This window comes from Scyliorhinus torazame, chromosome 15 (genome assembly GCF_047496885.1).
Source record: "Scyliorhinus torazame isolate Kashiwa2021f chromosome 15, sScyTor2.1, whole genome shotgun sequence".
NCBI classification, from domain to species: domain Eukaryota; kingdom Metazoa; phylum Chordata; class Chondrichthyes; order Carcharhiniformes; family Scyliorhinidae; genus Scyliorhinus; species Scyliorhinus torazame.
In genome coordinates this window covers 61,469,974-61,491,899 of record NC_092721.1, presented here as the reverse complement: position 1 = coordinate 61,491,899, position 21,926 = coordinate 61,469,974, and the positions used below count along the sequence as shown (strand labels likewise).

General features: G+C 46.6%; 1 protein-coding gene across 1 annotated transcript in view; it reads left to right on the top strand.

Moving 5' to 3' along the window:
- myo16 (myosin XVI) overlaps window positions 1-21,926 on the top strand; it is an 875,686-nt gene that overhangs the window by 669,880 nt on the left and 183,880 nt on the right. The window contains exons 24-25 of the mRNA XM_072476270.1: window positions 6,697-6,772; window positions 17,175-17,353. Of these exons, the coding sequence (XP_072332371.1) occupies window positions 6,697-6,772; window positions 17,175-17,353 (255 nt within the window). The remainder of the gene's footprint in view (window positions 1-6,696; window positions 6,773-17,174; window positions 17,354-21,926) is intronic.

The window sequence follows — 21,926 nt, the reverse complement described above, 5'->3', positions numbered from 1 at the left end:
CAAGGCTAACAGCTGTTTTGTGGAAGCTGTCAATCACAGCCCACAATGAGTAATGAATGAATGGCTTGCAGCTAAGGGATCTGTGGGGTTTAACCAAAGGTCACAGTTGTCCTCTTTGCAGGAATGGAGACATGGTGCTTCCAGGTGAGTGCTCCCACTATAATCTTTATCACTGCCCCTGTCTGGGCTACTCTTTAGCTTCCAGACAGGGGTCTCTTTTCTGGGAGAGTTTGTGAGGTCCCTTTAGTTTGGAGGTTCCTGTGGGTGTCCCTTTAGTTCGGGGGTCTCTGAGGGGGTTCCTTTAGTTAGGAGGTTTCTGGAGATTCCCTTTCATTAGGGATTCTCAGGGGGTGCCCCTTTAATTAGGTCTCTGGAGAGTCCCCCTTTAGTTAGGGGGTCTCTGCGGGTGAGGGCATTAGTTCGGGGGATGTTCCTTTTCTTAGGAGGTCCATGTGGGAGGCCTCTCTATTTAGAGGGTCCTTTGGGGGGGGGGGTCTGCTATTTAGGAGGCCCAGGGGGGGTGGGTCAGGTCACCTCCATACTCGGGGGGGGGGGGGGGGGGGTCACCCAGAAAATCCAAGGGTTTAAGCGTTCCAAATCGGAAGCCTTCCCAGACCGATGTGGTGGATGGTCGTGGTGAGGGGCTTTTGGACGGTCAGGTTTCAAACTATCATTAAATATTGTGTACACTCTTAACCAGGGCAACTACAGATGCTGCCTGTCTGTTCCAACAAACACTTCCAGAGCAGGATCCTGCTCTTGCTTATATGCTGAAGGTCACTTTAACTCCCTTTGACTGTTAGCAGCCTCTAGCTTCACAGCTAAAGGTTATTGCTGGTAAGAAATTGGCCTGGTTAGTTGTGAGAGCACTTCACAGCATTCAAGTGGCTGTTCTTGGATATACGTGCCATGTCTCAAACGATGATTGTTGCATCGCATTTCAATCAAACTTTGAAGCCTGAACACTTTGCCTGACCTCTAGAAGCGTCAACACCATAGAGGCAGCAGCTAACAATCAAACACTTGAGCTGGACCTCAGCACTGGGGATATCCTCACGACCAAAAGGTGAGTGTGTGGATCAGGGGAGGGCACCTGGCGGCAAGACGCTGGAGAAGTCAACGCAGGCTGCAGGCGGCCCACATCCTGATACCCATCAGGCAGAGCAGGAGCCCAGATGGGGTTGCCAGCGGCAGCCCAAGGTGCACAGGGGTCACTGGCCTTTCGAGGAGATGAAGGACAGCATGCAGCGGAGTAGACACCACCTCAACAAAGAGGCAGTGCAGCACCTCTGCCATGTCCTCAAGGACTTGGCACCCCGTGGAGGAGGAGGACACTGCTCCCGGTGGCCATGATGGTCACTGCAGCCCTGAATGCTTATGCAACTGGTTCATTCCAGGGCTCGAGCGTGGACTTGTGCGGCATTTTCCAAGCTACAGCCCACAAGTACATCCGTGAGCTCATGTATGCCCAGGCATCAGACTTTATCAACTTTGAGCTGACCAGGCTCACTAAGATGCCCCGGCTGTAGGAGTCCCTTCCATCGTCAGGGGTAATTGATAGCACGCATGCCGTCTTGCTCGCACCATGGCATCAGGGAGTTCCCTTCATTAACAGGAAAGGGTTCCACTCCCTGAATGTTCAACTTGTGTGTGACCACCACCTCAGGATCATTGCCTGACCTCCCCCTGCCTGCCCCCCCCCCCCCCCAAACACCCTCCACACACCCCAACTACCCTGTTCCACCCTCCCAGAATCTGTGTAACATCACTCCAGGGTGATGGGCCTTTGTCGGCGCTGTCAACGAGTCAATATACTGCTGTTGGGTAAGCTCAGGTGCTCCTCTATTTATTCCAAAGTCTGACTCCTGTCTTTCTGCTGACAGCACACTCACACCCACCCTCAGAACGAGGTCTGAATCGGGGGGAGGGGGGGTTGATTTTGGGCCACTGTGCCCCAGGGGGCAGGGGGCGAAACCCCAGTACCCAGTGCCCACTTAGTGTTCCTTAATCTTCTTGATCTTACTTGGGCTCATAGAATCATAGAATTTACAGTGCAGAAGGAGGCTATTCGGCCCATCGAGACTACACCAGCTCTTCGAAAGAGCATCCCACTTAATCTGACACCTCCACCCTATCCCCGTAAACCAGTAACCCCACCTAACCTTAAGGCAATTTAGCATGGCCAATCCACCTAACCTGCACATTTTTGGACTGTGGGAGGAAACCGGAGCACCCGGAGGAAACCCACGCAGACACGGGGAGAACGTGCAGACTCCACACAGACAGTGACCCGAGCCACGAATCGAACCTGGGACCCTGGAGCTGTGAAGCAACTGTGCTAACCAGTGTGCTACGGTGCTGTCTCGTGCTACGTCTAGTTGTGTCCCAAGATGCACATCAGAGGTGGAGGCAGCCTGCTGCTTTTCTCACTCTGTGGCCTTTGATGCCCTTGGCCTGTGCACCAACTGGCTCTGCCAGTCCTGGCATCTCCATTATCTGTACCATGGCGTCAACACCGGTGCTCCTCAGTGACTGGGCCATGCTCTGCTGGGACCCGGCAATGTCCACCTGCATCTGATACACATCCCTCAGTGACTGGGTATGATGTTGAGGCCCTCAGCCATGGTCGTCACAATCTGAGCCATGCCTTGGACACCAACACTCAAGAGACTGACTTTGTGCTGCAGTCTTTCCACTGCGGTTGCCACTCTAGCAGTATTGGCCTCAGTGCCAGGCATTGTCGGCATCATCTTCTATGTCCGTAGCCTTTTGGCCTCCTCCAATCGACTATGCACTCGCTGGAATGTCACTGACATTCCCTCCTGAATCTCACGGCCATGTCCTAGCATCTGCATCAGCTCTGAGATAACCTTGTCCAGAGAATCACTGTTAAGTAATGGGTTAAGAGACATTGCAATTAGTTGTCTCCTTTATGTTAAGTATCCAATGATTGACACTGATATGTAAAGGGGCTTCAGGTGGCCCTTATGTCATGTGGTGTGTTGTTAGAGTTTTGTGCAGAGGCTGTGGAAGTGAAATAAATGGTGTTTGGTGAAAAGGAACACCATACAACGGTAACTAAAACGTATACCAATCGGCATCTGTCTGTTACTGAGTAGAGTCCTGGGATCCAGCAGACCTCCAGGTCTGCTGGATCCCAGGACTCTACTCTACCCTTGGATGTTCCTGTCTCCACCTGATGTGCATCAGCATCTGCATGCTGCTCACCAGATTGTGCCTCAGAAGCCTATCCACTAATGCTGCCCACCGAGGTGTGCGTCTCTGCACTGGTGGAATGTGGGGGTGATAACTGCGATGCCTCAGTACTGATCTCCTCAGTGCTCTGAGGTGGTCTCTTGAGTGGCAGGGGGGCGGGGATGACTCTGGATGTCCCGACCCCACCAGACGGAGATCCTGCGAGATAATGGACATGTGGTCAGTGAGAGGGAAGGATCATTTTGTCTGACATGAACAACTCACTTGAGCCAAGTCATCTGGGTGAAGGGAAAGTGGATCCTCACCTCTGTGTTGCAGGCCCACCTTGCTGTCAGTGATTGCACTCTCTACAATAATGTGGTCGATTCTTTAAAAAATGCCCTCTGAAATTGCATAGAAAGCCCCTCAATTCAAGGGCAATTAGTGATGGGCAATAAAGGCTGGCCCAGCCAGCGATGCCCACACCCCATGAAAGAATGAAAAATAATTGACACTCTGAGATGTTAAATGGCTGAGGGGCAGGCAGGATCAATAGAGACGTGTTCATTGTCGACTCTTTAGCTGGCGGTGCAGGAAACACAAGCATCCAAATAAAACCTACCCCTTGTGTGGTGCAATTAACTTATGAAGTCAACTGCCAGGCATGACGGAGAGACACAAACCCAGGGCTTATTTAAGAAACACTTGGATGACATGGTAGGATTGGATACGGACAGTATCTTACCAGATAAACAGTGAAGATACCATGAATGATCCTTGTCATCTATTGTTTTCAACTTTGAGGCACTCGTATATTCCAGCAAATATCTTTGGAAAGTCTAAGAAATCGAAATCTTGACTGGTTTTTCAACCCCTTGGGCTGAGGATACTGAAGGCAATTGTAGCACATGTATTGTGACCCTGGCTAAGACAAGCTACCTCAGCACAAGAAGGGGATCATAACTAGGAACTTTCTGGTCTGTCTGGTTCACTTGCACTATATTTTGTGATGACTTTTGACTTGAAAACAGTGCAATAAAGACAATTTGTAATTTCTTTAAAATGTATCTGGTCTCTGTAATTGTTTTTAAGAATATTTAAAAAGGACTTTTAAGAGTTTGCATCAATAGTAAAGGGATCAATTGTTAATTTCCTAGATAATATAAAATGCTGGTCCATGTGGCCTGGCGGTCCTTGACCTGGAAGCAGTACCAACAGGAAGGAAATGAAGACCAAAAGCAAATTGTGTCTGGCAGACACAAAGGAGAGCGACTAACAGAGGAGCTGGAGGGTGAAGATAATCAGTGCACACATGTAGATGCAAACTAATAGCAGAAAGAGAAAGAAAGAACACAGAACATTTTTGTGAGGAAAATAAGTAAATTACTCTGAGTAAGAGGTCAGTTGTTCTGTTTAGCAGGAAAGTAGACAGGAGCTCTTGGAGGGACAGTGAGAGTTGGCTAAATATGTCTAAAACCTGGAAAGCTATGTGAATAGCTCAGAGATTCTAAAGAGCTGAGTCTTTTCCCAGAAGTAGCCAGTCAGTGAACCAGGGTGTTCTTGGTTGATTTCTTGAACAGGAACTCAGGAAATTTACACCATCAGGACTGTCATGAGCTAAGAATGAGAGGGTTTGTAGAAGCGTGTCTTGCTGATGATGAGCACAGTATTGAAACTCAGAGGTAAAAGCGTTTGCTGCGGTTAGGACTCCTGTTCCACCCCATGAATAAGGAACATAATATTGTGAAGCTGTGTAGCTACATAGTGTTATGTATCTTCGGGGAATGATGTGGATGCTTGCGGTTGTGTAAGACATATTTCTGATGTATTGGCTATTTAAAGTGAAATTTACCTTTTTCCCAAGTGAAGTGTCATTTGCCTGTTAATTATGTCTCACTTCCATTGGTTCTGATTCATATTGAACTAAAATTACAAAAAATTTAATCTTGTTGGTAATTTCTTCATTTGAGTGTTGTTTGATAAATTTGGTTATTTTGTTTCACTGTTTCCCCCACGGGGATCATAATGCTTTACCAACTTTGATGTTAAGGAAACCCAGACACTTCAAAGCAGTAAATTAATATCTTGTTTGTTCAGTTTAGACCCACCTCAACTATTGAAACTTTGCAATTCAGTAGCAGTAAGCACGATCCAATGGCCACGCTCCACCGGAAAAGCAGCTCACTGCAACGCAGCGTGGTCGATGAAGCCGGGAGACCCTACTCCCGGGTTCTACCCGACTCGTCACGTCTCGTGAGATCCAACCTACAATGGGCGGGATCATCTTTTGGCAAATATGCATATTACAGCGAGGCAGTAAGCCTCACTATAATGTGCAGATTTCCGAGGTACCTGAGGCTTTGGGATTCAACTCTCTGCCTCAGAGAGCTTGGATGAGCGCCGTTCAGCACTGGTCCTACCAACAGCGAACGGCACTCATGGTGGTCTCCCAGGGGATCGGAGGCACCCAGCTACATACCCTTTGGGCAGGGTCGTGCCCTGACACTTCCCAGGTGCCACTGCCAGTTGGCATGAGCACTGCCAAGGTGCCAAACAGGCACCTATTGCATGTGTGTGATCGGGCTGGGTGTGCCCAGTGTGGGTGTTGGTTGGGTCTGGGGACCCTCCCATAGTGAGTTTGAGCTGTGAGGGGAGGTCGGGTATCGTTTCAGGGGCCTCGGAGATCTCTCGCTACACTGGGGAGTTCCGGCGAGCGGAGCTCCACACTGTACAAAACGTGGCCCCTTGTTCAACGCGGGTCGCATTGAATAGCCATGTATTCCTCGGCACTGCGAGTGCCGGGAAACACGTGGATAATCGCCCTCGCTCGGGGACTTTGTTTCCTTTTGGGAGAATCAGGCCCAATTTTTCATAATGCTGATTATTTTAATGAAAAACAGGAATTAAATATACTTCATTGAGCTCCACAACATCTTAGAGCACCAGACCCTGTTAGATTCTCATTTATAAATTACCTTCGAAGTCAAACATAAATAAGGAATGCTGGCACTAATAATGCAACATGGAGAATGTGGTTTCATTCGACTTTAATTGAAGTAAGTTGAGCGTTGAACTCTTGAGTTCTGAACAAACTTATTTACTTCCGATTACAGCCTTTCAACATCCTTGATTATAATCGAATATTTCTCCGCACAAGTACATTGCCTATCGGTAAACTTTAAAGTTATGGTGCTTGTTATATTTGATGGTAGTAATGATTAATTTTATTATTGTTCCATTGAAATATTTTCTTTGGAAATGTAAGTGCCACTTAGGCAGAAAGTTTATCAGTTCTGAGTATAGTCAATCTACTTTGACTTTACTGATCTTGATCCAGATAATTCATCACGTTCAACTGTATTTGTATTTACTCCTGTTGTGGGAAATTAGTTCCCACAACTTCAATTGAACAACTGAACAATTAAACCAAAACAAATTGAAAGCATAAACATTTTGGTTCAGACAAAATGATGAGATGTTCAATGTTCTGCCTCGCAACAGGTGACCTATGACTTAACGGGAGCAATTGAAAAGAACAAAGATTCACTTTCTCAAAGCCTCCTTTTTGTTATGAAAAGTAAGTGTTTATATTTATATAAATGAAAAGCACATTGCAAATACTATATTTATGCCACTTTATTTGTGTTAATTAACTCAGCTAGATTGTTGGAACGTCACAAATCTTTTCAATATCATGAATGAAATGCCATTTAGTAATAAGTATAGTTTCCACTGTGTAATTATCCTATTCTTTACAATGTTTTGATTCAGCTGGTGTTAATATTGGTCCCAGCAGGCTTTGGAAACAAGTACTTTTCACATTAAGTTGAAAATGGCTGCCAGATTCAAAGCCTTAACAAAGATATTCTATAGCTTTCCATGAATAAAAATGCAAGTAATAGTATTGAGAACAGCACGGTAGGACACGTGGCGAGCACTGTGGCTTCACAGCGCTAGGGTTCCAGGTTTGATTCCCCACTGGGTCACTGTCTTTGCGGAGTCTGCTCGTTTCCCCCGTGTCTGCGTGGGTTTCCTCCGGGTGCTCCGGCTTCCTCCCACAATCCAAAGACGAGCAGGTTCGGTGAATTGGCCATGCTAAATTGCCCTTAGTGTCCAAAAATGTTAGGAGGGGGGTTATTGGGTTATGGGGATAGGGTGGAATTGAGGGCTTAAGTGGATCGGTGCAGACGCGATGGGCTGAATGGCCTCCTTCTGCACTGTATGTTCATTTTTAAATTGTAGAAACGTTTCTGATAAAGGCTTCCAAAAACAAATAGACATTGCATTACACTGCTGCCTAAGCTGACTGCTCTAATTTTGTTGTGCAACATTTTTAACGTTGTGGGCAATACTGACATGGCCATATTTATTGCCAGATTTCTAATTACTGAGAGAAGGCAGTGTTGGATCTTAATCTTAAATTGCTGCTTATTAAATAAAACAAATTGTATCAGGACCTTGAGCAGGAGGTGGAGAAGTATTGAACTTAGTTTTGGACCATTTTTGAGAGCATAACCTATGCTACACAGACAGAGCACGCCCTAAATTTGGCCTCGGGTCACATTTCAATAAATTGGGTGATCTCACTCCAGCTGTTGCTCCTCAAATGCAGCCCACCTCTATCAAGAGGATTGATTTTATGCTGCTTGCCTCATCAGCAAAGTGACATCTGACACAGGAGAAAAAAAGAGAGTTGAGGGAGGAGGAGAGGTTCGATCACAATTTGGCAGTAGTCTTTGAGTGCAACAGAAGTTACACTCCTCCCAAAATTTTTTAAAACTTTACTTTTTGTTGTCAGTCACTACTTAACTTAACATTCACCGAAAAATGGCAGAGAGGTCTGATATCTGTTCCATTCAATGCCCTCCAGTTTAGAAGAGGAGGAGCCTAACAGCTGTTTTCAAAGATTGCCATGGCACCTGGAAAACTATCTTAGCCAATTCAGAATTGGAAATCCTTCAGGCACTAGAAACAATATCATAACGTCGACCTGCGTGTGCCCGATTCGCGCCGATTCACCAGTGACCAGAGAATCGCAGGAACGGCGTGGACCCGATCGCGGGTTTGACGCCCATTCTCCGTCCCCCGTGCCAAGCGCGATTCCGGCGCTGAGGCTCAGAGAATCCCGCCCAGTGAATGCAAGATTGTCCCAAGCCTCATACGCTGCAGGAAAGGATGTCCCGAAACTCAGTACATTGGCGAGACCATGCAGACACTGCGACAACGGATGAACGAACATCGCGCTACAATCGCCAGGCAGGAATGTTCCCTTCCAGTCGGGGAACATTTCAGCAGTCATTTCAGCCTCTGATCTTCGGGTAAGCATTCTCTAAGGCGGCCTTCTGGACGCGCGACAACGCAGAACTTATAGCCAAGTTCCGCATACATGAGTACAACCTCTACCGAGTCCTTGGATTCATGTTGCGTTACATTCACCCCCCACCATCTGGCCTGAGCATGCAAAATCCTACCAACTATCCTGGCTTGAGACAATTCACACCTCTTTAACCTGGGGTTTCCCCTCTTTCTGGCTCTGTAAAGGCATAATTGCCTTCAAATGCTGGCATTCAAAGTATCATCCTGCATCTTTGACTTTGTCGATATAAATGTTTCTGGAACCCACCTCTCCATTCACCTGAGGAAGGAGCAGCGCTCCAAAAGCTAGTGATTTGAAACAAACCTGTTGGACTTTAACCTGGTGTTGTAAGACTTCTTACCAAAATCAAATATGCATCCCTCATTCATCAATCCTCTTTAACTCTTGTTAAGCAATTCTTCACAAGGTAGAAGGCAACTTAGCAGGTGTCAGGCAAGAATGAGGAAACCTTGGTAAGGCCGTACTTGGAATATTGCACACAATTCTGGTCACCACACTACCAGAAGGATGTGGAGGCTTTGGTGCGGGTGCAGAGTAGGTTTACCAGGATGTTGCCTGGTCTGGAGGGTGTTAGCTATGTGGAGTGGTTGAATAGACTCAGACTGTTTTCATTAGAACAACGGAGATTGAGGGCTGACCTGATAGATTATGAGGGGCATGGTTAGAGTGGATGGGCAGGCACCAGGGTGGAAAGGTCAGTCACTAGGGGGCATAGGTTTAACGTCCATGGGGCAAAGTTTAGAGGAGATGTGCGAGGCAGGTTTTTTACACAGAGGGTGGTGAGTGCCTGTAACGCGTTGCCAGGGGAGGTTTGGAAGCAGATACATGAACGGCGTTCAAAAAGCATCTCGACAAATACATGGATAGGATAGGTAGAGGCATATAGCACAAGGAAGTGCTGAGGCTTTTGGCCAAGGGTGATATCATGATCAGTACAGGCTTGGAGGGCCAGAGGGCCTGTTCCTGTGCTGTATTGTTTTTTGTTCTTTGTATGACTTGTTCTGAAATGATTAGATAGTTAAATTGACAGTCGAATGTAGAATTAAATATTGCCTTTCTATCATCACCCACAGTCTCAGACAAAAAATAATATTCGGCTACAGCCTGAGCAAGATTGGGAGTTGAATATGGCACAACTTTAGAAAACATTTCAAAAGTATTGGCAAAATGGTTAGATTTACTGAATATATTAAAGACAATTTCCGAAAATGGGATATTCTTAAATGCACAAGAAACCAGATGATGACTGATTTAGTAACTAATCAGAAGTAGATACTGTGCTGGAGGAATTGGTTCTATTGGAAGGATGTGTTAGATGGGCTGAGTGGTCTTTTTTATTCATTCATAGGACACTACCACAGTGGTTAGCACTGCTGCCTCACAGTGATAGAGACCCAGGTTCGATTCCAGCTTTGGGTGACTGTCTGTATGGAGTTTGCACTTTTTCCCGTATCTGTGTGGGTTTCCTCCAGGTGCTCTGGTTTCCTCCCACAGGCCAAGGATGTGCAGGTTAAGTTACGGGGTTAGGCTGGGGGTGTGGACCTGTTTACAGTGCTCTTTCAGAGGGTCAGTGCAGACTCGATGGGCTGAATGCTCTCCTGTACTAGCGGGATTCTATTGTGTGGGTGTTGCTGGGAAGGCCAGTATAGGGATAGGAAGGTGGTTAATTTAAACAGCCCTGACTTCTCTTCTCACAGCCATTGTAAACAGAGAGGTGTTTTTGATTTGCGTCCAGCTGTATAAGCAGTGGTGTATTTCCCAACCCCTTGGTTTCTAATTCTATTAATAGACCCACAGCAAACCTGCGATAATATGAACTCAAAGAATTTGTTTATTTGCACACATTCAAACGTGTGAGGAGAGTCGCCTACTTTTCATTCATACTCGAACAGAGGGCTAGAGAAAGAAAGATTTATAGGCAAAGACCACAGAGAAAAGCATTGTTGTTTCCCATGTATCCAGAGTCCAAAATAATGGTGGATTCCTTCATAGAGCTCGGGAGGCTGAACTAATGCTGGATAATTCTTTTTTCCAGTAGAGTTGACGTTCACGCTGAGATGAGCATACGTGAATCAGTCTTGCAGGAAGTTTCAGTTGAAATCGTGTGGATGGGGTCAGGCATTCAAACATAGACAGAGCCCCTCTTCTGTACTGCTGTTTGGTCAATGAAAAGATGGCAGACTGAGCTCTGCAACTCCACAAGGCAGTATTACTGGTTCCACTAGCTAGGGGGATCATGTGACATGACACTCATGTCACATGACTCCTCCCTTTCCACTTAGGCTTCGGCTTTCTACTTTGGTATATCTCAGTCTGAGTCCCTGAGATCGTTAATGTGCCAACCATTAAGTCTTATAGAGAGATTGTGTGATCTTTTGTCCGAATAGATGTATTGACCTCAGTTGGTAAGGTCTGAATTTGGTCCCTGCAACCCAAAGGAGGTAGTTAGGGTGCAAATTTATTTGATATTACCAAATAGCAAGTTGAGGGTCACAGACAGACATAGCTTCAGCCATTTTAAAGTCATTGTCCAGTCTTTAAAAAAATTATAAATTAACCATGAGGATATATATATTAGCCTCCTGACACCCTTGAGAAGGTGATGTGAGCCACCTTATTAAATGCAATTGAATGGTTTGTTCAACTATTTCAGAAGGCAATTAATATCAACCGCATGATTATAGGTATGGAGTCACATGTGGGACAGGCTGGGTAATCATGGCAGATGTGCTTCCCTACAGGGAATGAGTGAACCAGATGTGTTCTTGTGACTATCTGGTGGTTTCATGGTCACTGTTATTATTATTTTATAATTTCAGATTTATTTCATTCATTGAATTTAAGTCCCCCAGGTGCAATACTGAGATTTGTATTCATGTGTTGTGACCATTATTCCAGGATTCAGGATTTCGGATACAGGTCGGCGCAACATCGAGGGCCGAAGGGCCTGTACTGCGCTGTAATGTTCTATGTTCTATGTTCGACTTACCAAAACCCTTTTCATTTATGTGAAATGATTCATTGGGAGGAAGAATGTGGAATGAGTCCATTTTAAATGGGGTGTAGGAACAGAGAGATCTGGGGTGTATGTGCGCAAGTCTTTGAAGTTGAAAAAACTTAAGGAATTCTTAGTTTTATAAATTGATGAAAGCAAGGTTGATCTTGATTATTTAATCATGACTTAAAAATCATTTTCTAACACTGCATTTCACAAAAAAGGACAAGGTGGGGAAGTTATGCTAAAACTATATAACCAGCTGGAGTATTGTGTCCATTTCTGGGCACCACAAGTTAGGAACGTGATTTGTTATGTCGTAGGTGTAACATAAGCGGCTTCCTTGTGGTGCACTTGACAAAGGAAGGTTTAGACGTGGAGATAACTTCAACACGTTTATTAAACTATTTACACTTCTATTACTCAGGTTCGACACGACTGCTAATCCTACTGTAGCTACCCCGACTGACTAACCAGTTGCTGCAACCCACGTGGTGGGTGTAATATTGAATCAACCCTGTGTCTGTACTCACTGATTGATTGTCTCCACTGGAAAGAGGCAGATCATGTGTGTGGTGTCATTTATATATGGGTTGGTGTAATGCCCCCCTGTGGTCATGTCACCTCCTTGTGTATCGTGAATGTCTATTGGTCGTGTCCTATCTACTTGATCTATTGGTTGTGTGTGTGTGATGTTTCTTGTGCTCCCTCTAGTGTCTAGCTAGCCTACATGTGTTTACATTGATGCACATCACCACATCCCCCCTTTTTTATATGTTACATATTTTCTGCACACTTTGAGAAAATTGAACAAAGAACAGGTAGATAAGGTAAGGTATATACAAGTCATGGGAACACTGATTAAACAATAAGTCAAAATCATTCGTGTGAGTCCAAAAATCATCAGTCATCATGGTCAAATGTCTCTCTTGGTTATGAACGCCATCAACGTCCTGTGCCACAGGAACCAAGAAGTGGTCAAATCACTTCGCTGTCTGATTTGGTGTCCCTTTCTTTTTTCGATGTTTGTGATGGTGCTGTCGGATGGCATCTTGTAGCTGATAAGGTGTTGACGTTGAAGAGGTATCATCAACAGTATCATTTGAGGTCATGGATGTGCCATATGTTGAAGTTGGATAAGACTGTACATACTGGTTCTGGCCACATGCTGTGCAGGATGGGTGATCCTGCTGAGAACCGTTGAAGCTTGTCGAATTGGAAACAGAATTGCTGCTCGCATAAATACCTGGTGATGGTGTGAAACTAGAACCTTGCATCTGATAGGAATATGCCGTCTGGCCAGGCTGGGGTGCAGCAAATCCTGGGCTGTAACTAAGGCATCCAGTCTGTAATGCAGATTGCGCTTGCGGTAGTCCTCCTTCGGTCTTGATTCCATTAGTGGGCAATCCGTAGTGCTGACCTGTTTGAGAATATGCTGCATAGACTGCTGGCTGCTGCATGCCTGAATACTGGGTTTGTCCAGCATGAGCTGCCATTGGCTGCATTGCTGTTGTAGAATAAATGTGTGGATATAGCTGTGGTGAATACTGGTGTATTCCTCTTGGACTGTAGACGCTGCTTGTTATTACTGACCCAGCGTAATTGTTAAGTGATCCATCTCCTGTCATTGTGGCATCTGCTGTCACCCTGAGCGTGCCATCACTGAGGTTGCGGCACTCCCTGTCTGGAGTACAGTCCGGCTTACGTGAATCAGAGTCGGCGTTTGGTTGCTCCCCATCTGGAGTCTGAGCAGGTTCACTGGAGTCAGCTGAGAATTCTTGAAGCTGCACGTCTGTTTTAACTGAGTCTGTGTTGGTTTGTTGATGCTCCCCATCTGGAGTCTTAGCAGGTTCACTGGAGTCAGCTGAGAATTCTTGAAGCTGCACGTCTGGAGTCAGAACATGCAGGAATGCATTGACTTGAGGAGAGGTTCGAGCGAATGAGGGTGGAAGTATCGTGGTGTCACCGGAGTCACCAGTTATCTCACAGTGATCGTCAAGTGCCTCTGTACACACTTGCTGAGGTCTGTCACTTTGCACATCTTGCATGGGAAGTGGGATGCTGTCGTCACTCGTCTCGCATACCATGGGTAGAGCCTCAGTAGCTGCTTGTCGTTCACTTGGGTTAGGTAAATTGTCAGAGTCTTCATCTGGTGGTGTAAACAATGTGGGTGGACTGTCATTGTCTTACTGTTGTCCTTCATTTGGGCTTGGACTGTCATCGTCGCTTTGTTCTTCACTGTAGCATGATGGACCGTCATGGTCGTCCTGCTGTGCACTGGAGCGTGGTAGATTGTCGTAGCCTTCTTGCTGTTTACTTGAGCATGGCAGACTTGCATCGTCTGCCGCTAGTTGGTCAGCGGAGGTTGCTAGACTTTCATGGTCTTGTTCCTGCAAGGACTGCTCGTCAGAGTCTTGCGTTGCTTCTATCGTGGAGGCTGTCCACGAGCTCGCTGCGGAGGCTTGTGACACTGGAGTCACCTAGTGTGTGTGCAAGGACTGCGCTCTGGAGTCTGTCCACGAGTTTGCTGTGGAGGCTTGTGACACTGGAGTCACTTCTTGTTCATGCAAGGACTGCGGTGTGGAGTCTTGCGTGTCTTCTTTCGTAGAGTCGAAAACCCTGAGCGATCCGTGGACCATGCTCTGTGTGGCAGCAGGCCGCTCTCTGTGGGCTTGTACCGCTCTCTGTTTCCTGGTTTCAGGCTGCAGCATCATCCTGCACTCACGAGTTGGGATGTCATATCTGCTGGGCTGAAGATTCTCAAATCCGAAGAATTCGTCGTCGGGGTCATCAATGTGCAACACGTCTACTTGCAGTTCGGATTTGGTACTGGAGTAGCTTCCCAAGGTGAAAGGTTCGTCTGTGTCGTTGTCTTCTGGGACCATACCATCACTGTTTGCGTCGGAGCTGGCATTGGGCTCGCGAGGTCCAGAGAAAATGTAAAGGTCGGTATCGAAGTATTCAAGGTCGGAATTATCGGTTTGGGAGGAGGTAACTGCTTGTTGCAGGGTTCTTCGGAGGTTAATTTCATTTCCTGGTTCAATTTGAGGCATTGTGCTGGCATTCCAGGTGAAAGAAGGTTGTTTACGGCTTTAAAAAGATTTTTCCTTTGATTTGGGACGTTTCCCCTTTAAATGGGCGTAGTCCGGGGCCTCTGACGTCATGACGCATGTGACGTAGCACGGAGGAAGTGATTGCGCATGCGCAGATCGCTGTTCCTTTACTGATGGCCGTTTTCATGATTGCGCATGCGCGGCGTCTTGCCCATGCGCAAACGGACCTTCCCGTTCTGTGCGCTTCTCGCGCAACTGTGCAAGTGCAATCCCTTTAGCAAGATGGCCGCCAATCAAAACTGTTCTCTGCTTCGGGATCTCGGCCTCATGGTGAGTACTGGCACTTCTTTTACCTTTTCTTGATGGTTGGAGGTGTTTTCCTCACAGTATTTGCCAAATTTGTCCAGGACTGCCTGGAAGTCTCTCCTGTTTTGCCCCTTGGAGAACTTGAATTTTTTAAAGATTTCTTCTGCTCTGGCACCGGCGATCGTGAGGAGAAGCTCTGTCTTTTCAGCTTCGGTCACTTCTTCTAGTTCGGCTGCAACCAGGAAAATGTCAAACATTTGCTGGACTACCTGCCAGTTTTTGCGGAGATCGCCGTGGCAATGGAGCTGCTGCGGAACCCGGATCTCGAACATCTTGCCTGGGTATCGTTGCTGGTTGTCACTGTATGCTGAGGTATGGCTATGTGGATTGAAACCGTTCAGTCCTGGTACCATGATTTGTTATGTTGTAGGTGTAACATAAGCGACTTCCTTGTGGTGCACTTGACAAAGGAAGGTTCAGACGTGGAGATAACTTCAACATGTTTATTAAACTATTTACACTTCTATTACTCGGGTTCGACACTAGTGCTAATCCTACTATAGCTACCCCGACTGACTAACCAGTTGCTGCAATCCACGAGGTGGGTGTAATATTGAATCAACCCTGTGTCTGTACTCACTGACTGTCTCCACTGGAAAGAGGCAGATCATGTGTGTTGTGTCCTTTATATATGGGTTGGTGTAATGCCCCCCTGTGGTCGTGTCACCTCCTTGTGCATCGTGAATGTCTATTGGTCGTGTCCTAACTACTTGATCTATTGGTTGTGTGTGTGTGTGTGTGATGTTTCCTGTGCTCGCTCTCGTGTCTAGCTAGCCTACATGTATTTACATTGATGCACATCACCACAGAACAATGTGAAGGTTTCAGAGACAGTACAACAGAGTGTGATGTTCTCTCTTTTCTTTGTAAGGATGGGTTGGATGTGTAGTGATCAACAAAGACCATCAAGCTATGTTAATTAACAAAGCTGATTTATTAGCACTACATTTAACTAGATTCAAACGTATTCCTAAGTACAAAGGTTGCTAAAAACACTATCCTATATCTATTGCTACAGAACTCCACAAAACACAACTACTCTCATCATGCCTAAATACCTTCTCTCAGAATCAAGGGGTGTCATGTGATCTATGTGACTGCTCTTGGTTAGATGTGTTTAGATGAAATTGTTAACCCTTCATCTCTCATACAATATCCATATTGTTATACAGAGAGTTACTAGAATGGCTCCATGGGATGAGGGTGGAGTGGAGAAGCTAAGAGAGGGTTTGATAGAGGTATTTGTAATCATGAAGGATTTCGATATAATAAATAAAAATAAACTTCCCAATGATTGAAGCACAGAGTTGAAGTAATTGTCAAAAGATGCAGAGCTGACATGAGGAAAAGCATTGTTATGCAACAGAAGGTTAGGATTTGGATCGCATTATTTGATTGGGTACTTAACACGATAATACAATTTTTTAAAAAATAAATGTAAAGTTCATTTTTTCCATTTAAGGGGCAATTTAGCGTGGCCAATCCACCTAGCTTGCACATTTTTGGGTTGTGGGGGCGAAACCCACGCAAACACGGGGAGAATGTGCAAACTCCACACGGACAGTGGCCCAGAGCCGGGATCGAACCTGGGACCTCGGTGCCGTGTGGCCGCAGAGCTAACCCACTGCGCCACCGTGCTGCCCAGCACAATAATACAATTAATAAAGCAAATAGGATCCTGAGCTATGTAAATAGAGTTATAGAGTACAAAACCAAATTATGCTTAATCCTTAGAAAACAATGGTTCAGACCTATCTGGAGTCTGGGCTTTGCAGAGGGTGTTACAGAGATGAATTGGAATGGTTCCAGGGATGAGGGATTAAAACTTGGAGAAGCTGGGATTGGTCTCCTCAGATCAGAGAAAGTTAAGATTTGATAGAAGTCTTCAAATTCATGAAATATTTTTGTTGAGTACACGTGGTAGAAATATTGTTAACCAGAGGACACATGTTTATGGTAATTAACAAAAGAACAAGAGGCAATATTATAGAGCTTTTAACTCAGCATTTTAAGATTATCTCAGTTTAATCGGCTTATTCAGGGAAATAAGAGTTAATTTCTGATGGAAATCACCAGATCAAGGCGATCAGTGACATGGAGCTGGAAATGCAGCATACAAACAACTTTAGCTTTGGAGTCGTTTAGGAAACAGATTATTAATAATTCTCTTTTCTTATTGAACTTGCAGCCAGTGAAAATCTCGCTATTCAACAATTCTTTCAGGCAAAATTGACCCAGACTGGTTCTCTTATTCCTCTACATCATCGCCTGAGCCTCAGAGGGTCCAAAGCAGTGATGTTGTCCCAAAATATGTGTTCTACTTCTCGAACCAAAGGACCAAAGAGATTTCTGGACATCAACAGCAAGGTACTGGATGTCCATGATTTGACTGATTTATCTGATCTTCTGCAGTTACATCGCTCGGGATGAACTCTTGTTGTAGAAATGTGCAATACATCTTTACCATAAATAATACTGCAAATTTGCAGAATATTAAGTCTATGCAGAAAATAAAGCTCATTTTTTTGTACAGAGCAGTAAATCTCTGGACAACTTTTAAATTTGCAGCTGAATGGCTTAGCTGATGAGGTTTTGAACGCAGTTTAATGATCAGAAATTCAACAGCAGTGCATCAGGATTCCCACACCATGTGTAGCCAGTGGGAGAGGTTCCTCATTAGCAGCCTAAATTCTGAACATAGCCTCATTAAGTCCAAAAGATTTGATATTTGCATACATAAATACAATTTAAAATAATGGCATTTTAGAGGATTCACCCATTTACCTCCAAAAAATGCTAAATTATATTCAAAAATATGCAATCCCAATGGCTGGTACATAAAACTCCAGACAAATGCTGACCCCAGCAGAGCATGTGTGGTCTTTCAGGACCAAACAAATCGATGTGAAACCCTCACCGATTCTGGTACCGGTGAGGGGCTAGCACCGGCACCCACTGAAACTCCCGCCTCTCGCGTTGAAAATGGCCAGAAATTGGCCAGGCCAAGCATGTGTACAACATGGCACCAGCCGTGTGCGAACCCAACCCGCCATCTGCAACACCGCAGCACACTCCCTGGCCACCCCCCACCAGTCCCCCCAGCCCTAGTGGAAGCCCCTCTGGCCAGCGGCACGGATCCCGGCCGAGAGCTAGATACAATCCGCAGCCGGCACACTGGGTTCCTGACCGCTGAACCACACGTGGCCCACACCGTCGGGAACTCGGCCCATTGGGGGCGGAGCATCACGGGCGGGCCGGCCGATGACGTGCCAATGCCGTTGAAACAGCGTGCAGCGCGTGTCACGATGACGCCAATTTGGAAGGGGCGGAGCATGGCGGACCGGCGTTAAACCAGCGGCAGCCCCGATTTCAGCGTGGAAACCCATTCTCTACGTGATCGCCGATTACGATTTCGACGGGTGATTCTCTGGCTTTTGGGAGAATTGCGGCAGAGTACCGAAACGTGGGGCGCGATTCTCCGAGCCCCGTGCCGGGGCCGCCGATTCTCCGGCCCGGATGGGCCGAGCGGCCGTGTGGAACAAGCAGAGTCCCGCCGGCGCAGTTCACCCCTGGTCGCTGCTGGCGGGAACTCTGCGCGAAGGGTCGAGGGGCGGCCTGTGGGGCGGGGAAAAGCGCTCCTTCATCGGGGCGGGGGGGGGCCTCCGATGGGGTCTGGCCCGCGATCGGGGCACACCGATTGGCGGGCCAGCCTCTTCCCCCCCGCCCCTCCCCCCGGGCCTACTTTGTTGCGCGGCCAGCCCCTGAATCCCCGCGCCATGTTGCGTCGGGGCCAGCGCGCTGCAGAAGTCTCCCGCGCATGCACAGGTTGGCGCGGCCCAACTGCGCCGGGAAGGGAGGCTGGAGCGGCATGAACTGCTCCAGCACCGTGCTTGGCCTCCTGTGGGGGACAGAATCAGTCGGCCCCGTGCCCATTTCACGCCGTCGTGAAACGCGACGGCGTTTCCATTTTGGAGAATAGCCCCCCCCCCCCACGATTTGCGGCGGGTGCAAACCAGTTTCCCATTCCCCCTGTCTGTTCCGTTGGCGTGATCAGAATGTCACCCAGAAAGGGCAAGAACCTGATCAGAACTCACTTGAATTCATTTTAATATCATTAGCGATATTAAAGTTGAATGCAGCAGTCTCCCAGTAATCACGCCCTCTCCCCTTCCCCATTCACACCCCAGTGGGAAGTCTCCCAGGCACAAATCACTCCTGGTACCTAAAAGCAGGGATCAGGTGCCATGATACCGAGGGGGAGCAAGAGGATGAGTATCCTCTCTACACTTACAACCAAGATGCAGAGGGGGTCCTTCAGGGGACGTGGTGGTCGTGGGGGGGCTTTGGATGGGCTGGAGTGGCTCAAATCAGGGGTCTTTCCTGGGATGGGGAGCAGTGTGGCAAACCTTCGTTTTGTAGTTTTGCAAACCTTTAAACTCTCTCCCAGCATGTCAATATTAATGATCTTTCAGGTGAAGGTAAAGGTCTTCCCTCTATAGCCTAGATCGCTTTGATGTCTCTTGCAGCATGTCAATATCAATAATCTGTCAGCTGAAGGTAAAAGTCTTTGCCCTCTAGCCATGAAAATCTTTAAACTCTCTCCCAACATGTTAATATCAATGATCTGTCAGGTGAAGTAAGTCTTCCCTCTGTAACCTTCAAATCTTCGATGTTTCTCCCAGCATATCAATTTCAATGATCTGTCAGGTGAAGGTTAAGTCCTCCCTTTGATGTGTTGAAAACCTTTGAAGTGCACTTTTCACATTCAATTTCATTTCCCTTTATGTTTTTTGAGCCTTTGGGCTTGTTGAGAAGCCTAAAACTGCATTGTTTACATTTAATGTCATGGTCCATTACCTTTTACAAGCCTCTTGATTGACAGGTCCAGGCTAAACCAAAAAAGGGTTTAGCAATGTTTTTATAGCTCTTCATGGTCCATTATCTCTGAAGTGCTTCCTCTTTTGAGCGGGTGTTGTTTCTATCCATATTTTTATTGAAAGAAGCTGTTTCTGTGTTCTGAAGTGCTTCCTAGAAAGAACAACTGATGTTTCTAACCATAGTTTTTTATTTGTTCTGAAGTGCTTGCTAGAAAAAGCAGGTGTTGTTTTGAAATGCAGTTTTCTTTTTCTGATGGGATTTCCTCTGTTCTGAAGTCCTTCCTGGAATGACCATATGCTCTATCTGACTTCTGCCACATGGAACCCTGCCAGTGCCAACATGGCACTTCCCCAGGACCTGGCAGTGCCAATCTGGGTGCTAGAGCAGTGCAAGGTTGACAATGCCAAGGGATAGATCCTGAAGGGGAGAGAAACATGAAGGGGTGCATTTGGCAAATCCATAGCATGGTGCCACTCACTTGGGGTGGGGGTACCTTGCCAGCGATTTGTGGGAAGGGAGCCTTGCCAGTGATTTGTGGGAAGGGGGCCTTGCCAGTGATCAGAAAAGAGGGGGAGAGAGAGAGCAGGGCGGGCCTTTGCCAACAATTATGTGGACCGGGTGGGGGGGGGGAGCTGTCATGTTATTCTGAGACCAGGCACCCTTTAACAATTGCACCCCAATCGCTGACGATCTAGACTTAATAATAATAATATAATAATAATCGCTTATTGTCACAAGTAGGCTTCACTGAAGTTACTGTGAAAAGCCCCTGGTCGCCATATTCCGGCGCCTGTTCGGGGAGGCCGGTACTGAATTGAACCCGCGCTGTTGCCTTGTTCTGCATTACAAGCCAGCTGTTTAGCCCACAGTGCTAAACCAGCCCCTCAGTTACCCGGGGCCGGGATCGAACCAGGGTCCTCAGTGCCATGAGGCAGCAGTGCTAACCACTGCACCAGCGTGCTGCCCTTACATTGTACTAATTATTATAAAATATTGTTGTATTAGTTGCTGTAAGAGAGGGGGCTTGGATGAAGATCTTTATTAATTTAATTTTTCATGAGGATTAAAGATTTGCACTCCAGCGGTGAGGTAAGAGTGATTGCCCTTGACATAATCATAGAATCATAGAAGAATCATAGAATTCCCACAGCGTAGGGTGACACAGTGGTGCAGTGGTTAGCACTGCTGTCTCACGGCGCTAAAGACCCAGGTTCGATCCTAGGTCACTGTCTATGTGGAGTTAGCATATTCTGCCTGTGTCTGCATGGGTCTCACCCCCACAAGTCAGAAAGATGCGCAGGGTAGGTGGATTAGCCACGCTAAATTGTTCCTTCATAGGAAAATGTTTTCAAACAAAATTCCCACAGTGCAGAAAGAGGCCACCCGGCCCATCAAGTCTGCACTGACCCTCCAAAAGAGCACCCCATCTAGGCCCACTCCCCCACCCACCCCAGCCAACCTACACATTTCTGAACACTAATGAACAATTTATCATGGCCAATCCACCTAACCTACACATCTTTCAACTGTGGAAAGAAACCGGAGCAACCGGAGGAAACCCACGCAGATACAGGGAGAACGTGCAAGCTTCACGCAGAGAGTCACCCAAGGTCGGAATTGAACCCGGATCCCTGGCACTGTGAGGCAGCAGTTCTAACCACTGTGCCACCCTGGCCCTGCCTAAGGGTCCTGCCTAATGGCAACATTTAACTGAGTGAGGCTTCAAGGTGCAAAGTTGAAGTCAATGGGAAACAGGAAAAAATGATTTGAGTCATGTCAAGCACAAAGGAAGTTGTAGCTGTCACAGTGCCAGCATATCATTGCAGACTCCCTCAGGGTGGTATATTCGAGTCAACCATCTTCAATTGTTTTTCCATGAATTTCCCTCCATTATAAGGTAATAAATGGAGATAATTGCGAAGTTTTCAGGACCATGCCCAACTTCTCAGATGCTGAAGCAGTCCATACACGTGTGCAACAAGACATGGAAAATATTCAGGTTTGAGTTGATAAATGTCAAGTGGCATTCGTGCAACACAAGTACGACACAATGACCATCTTC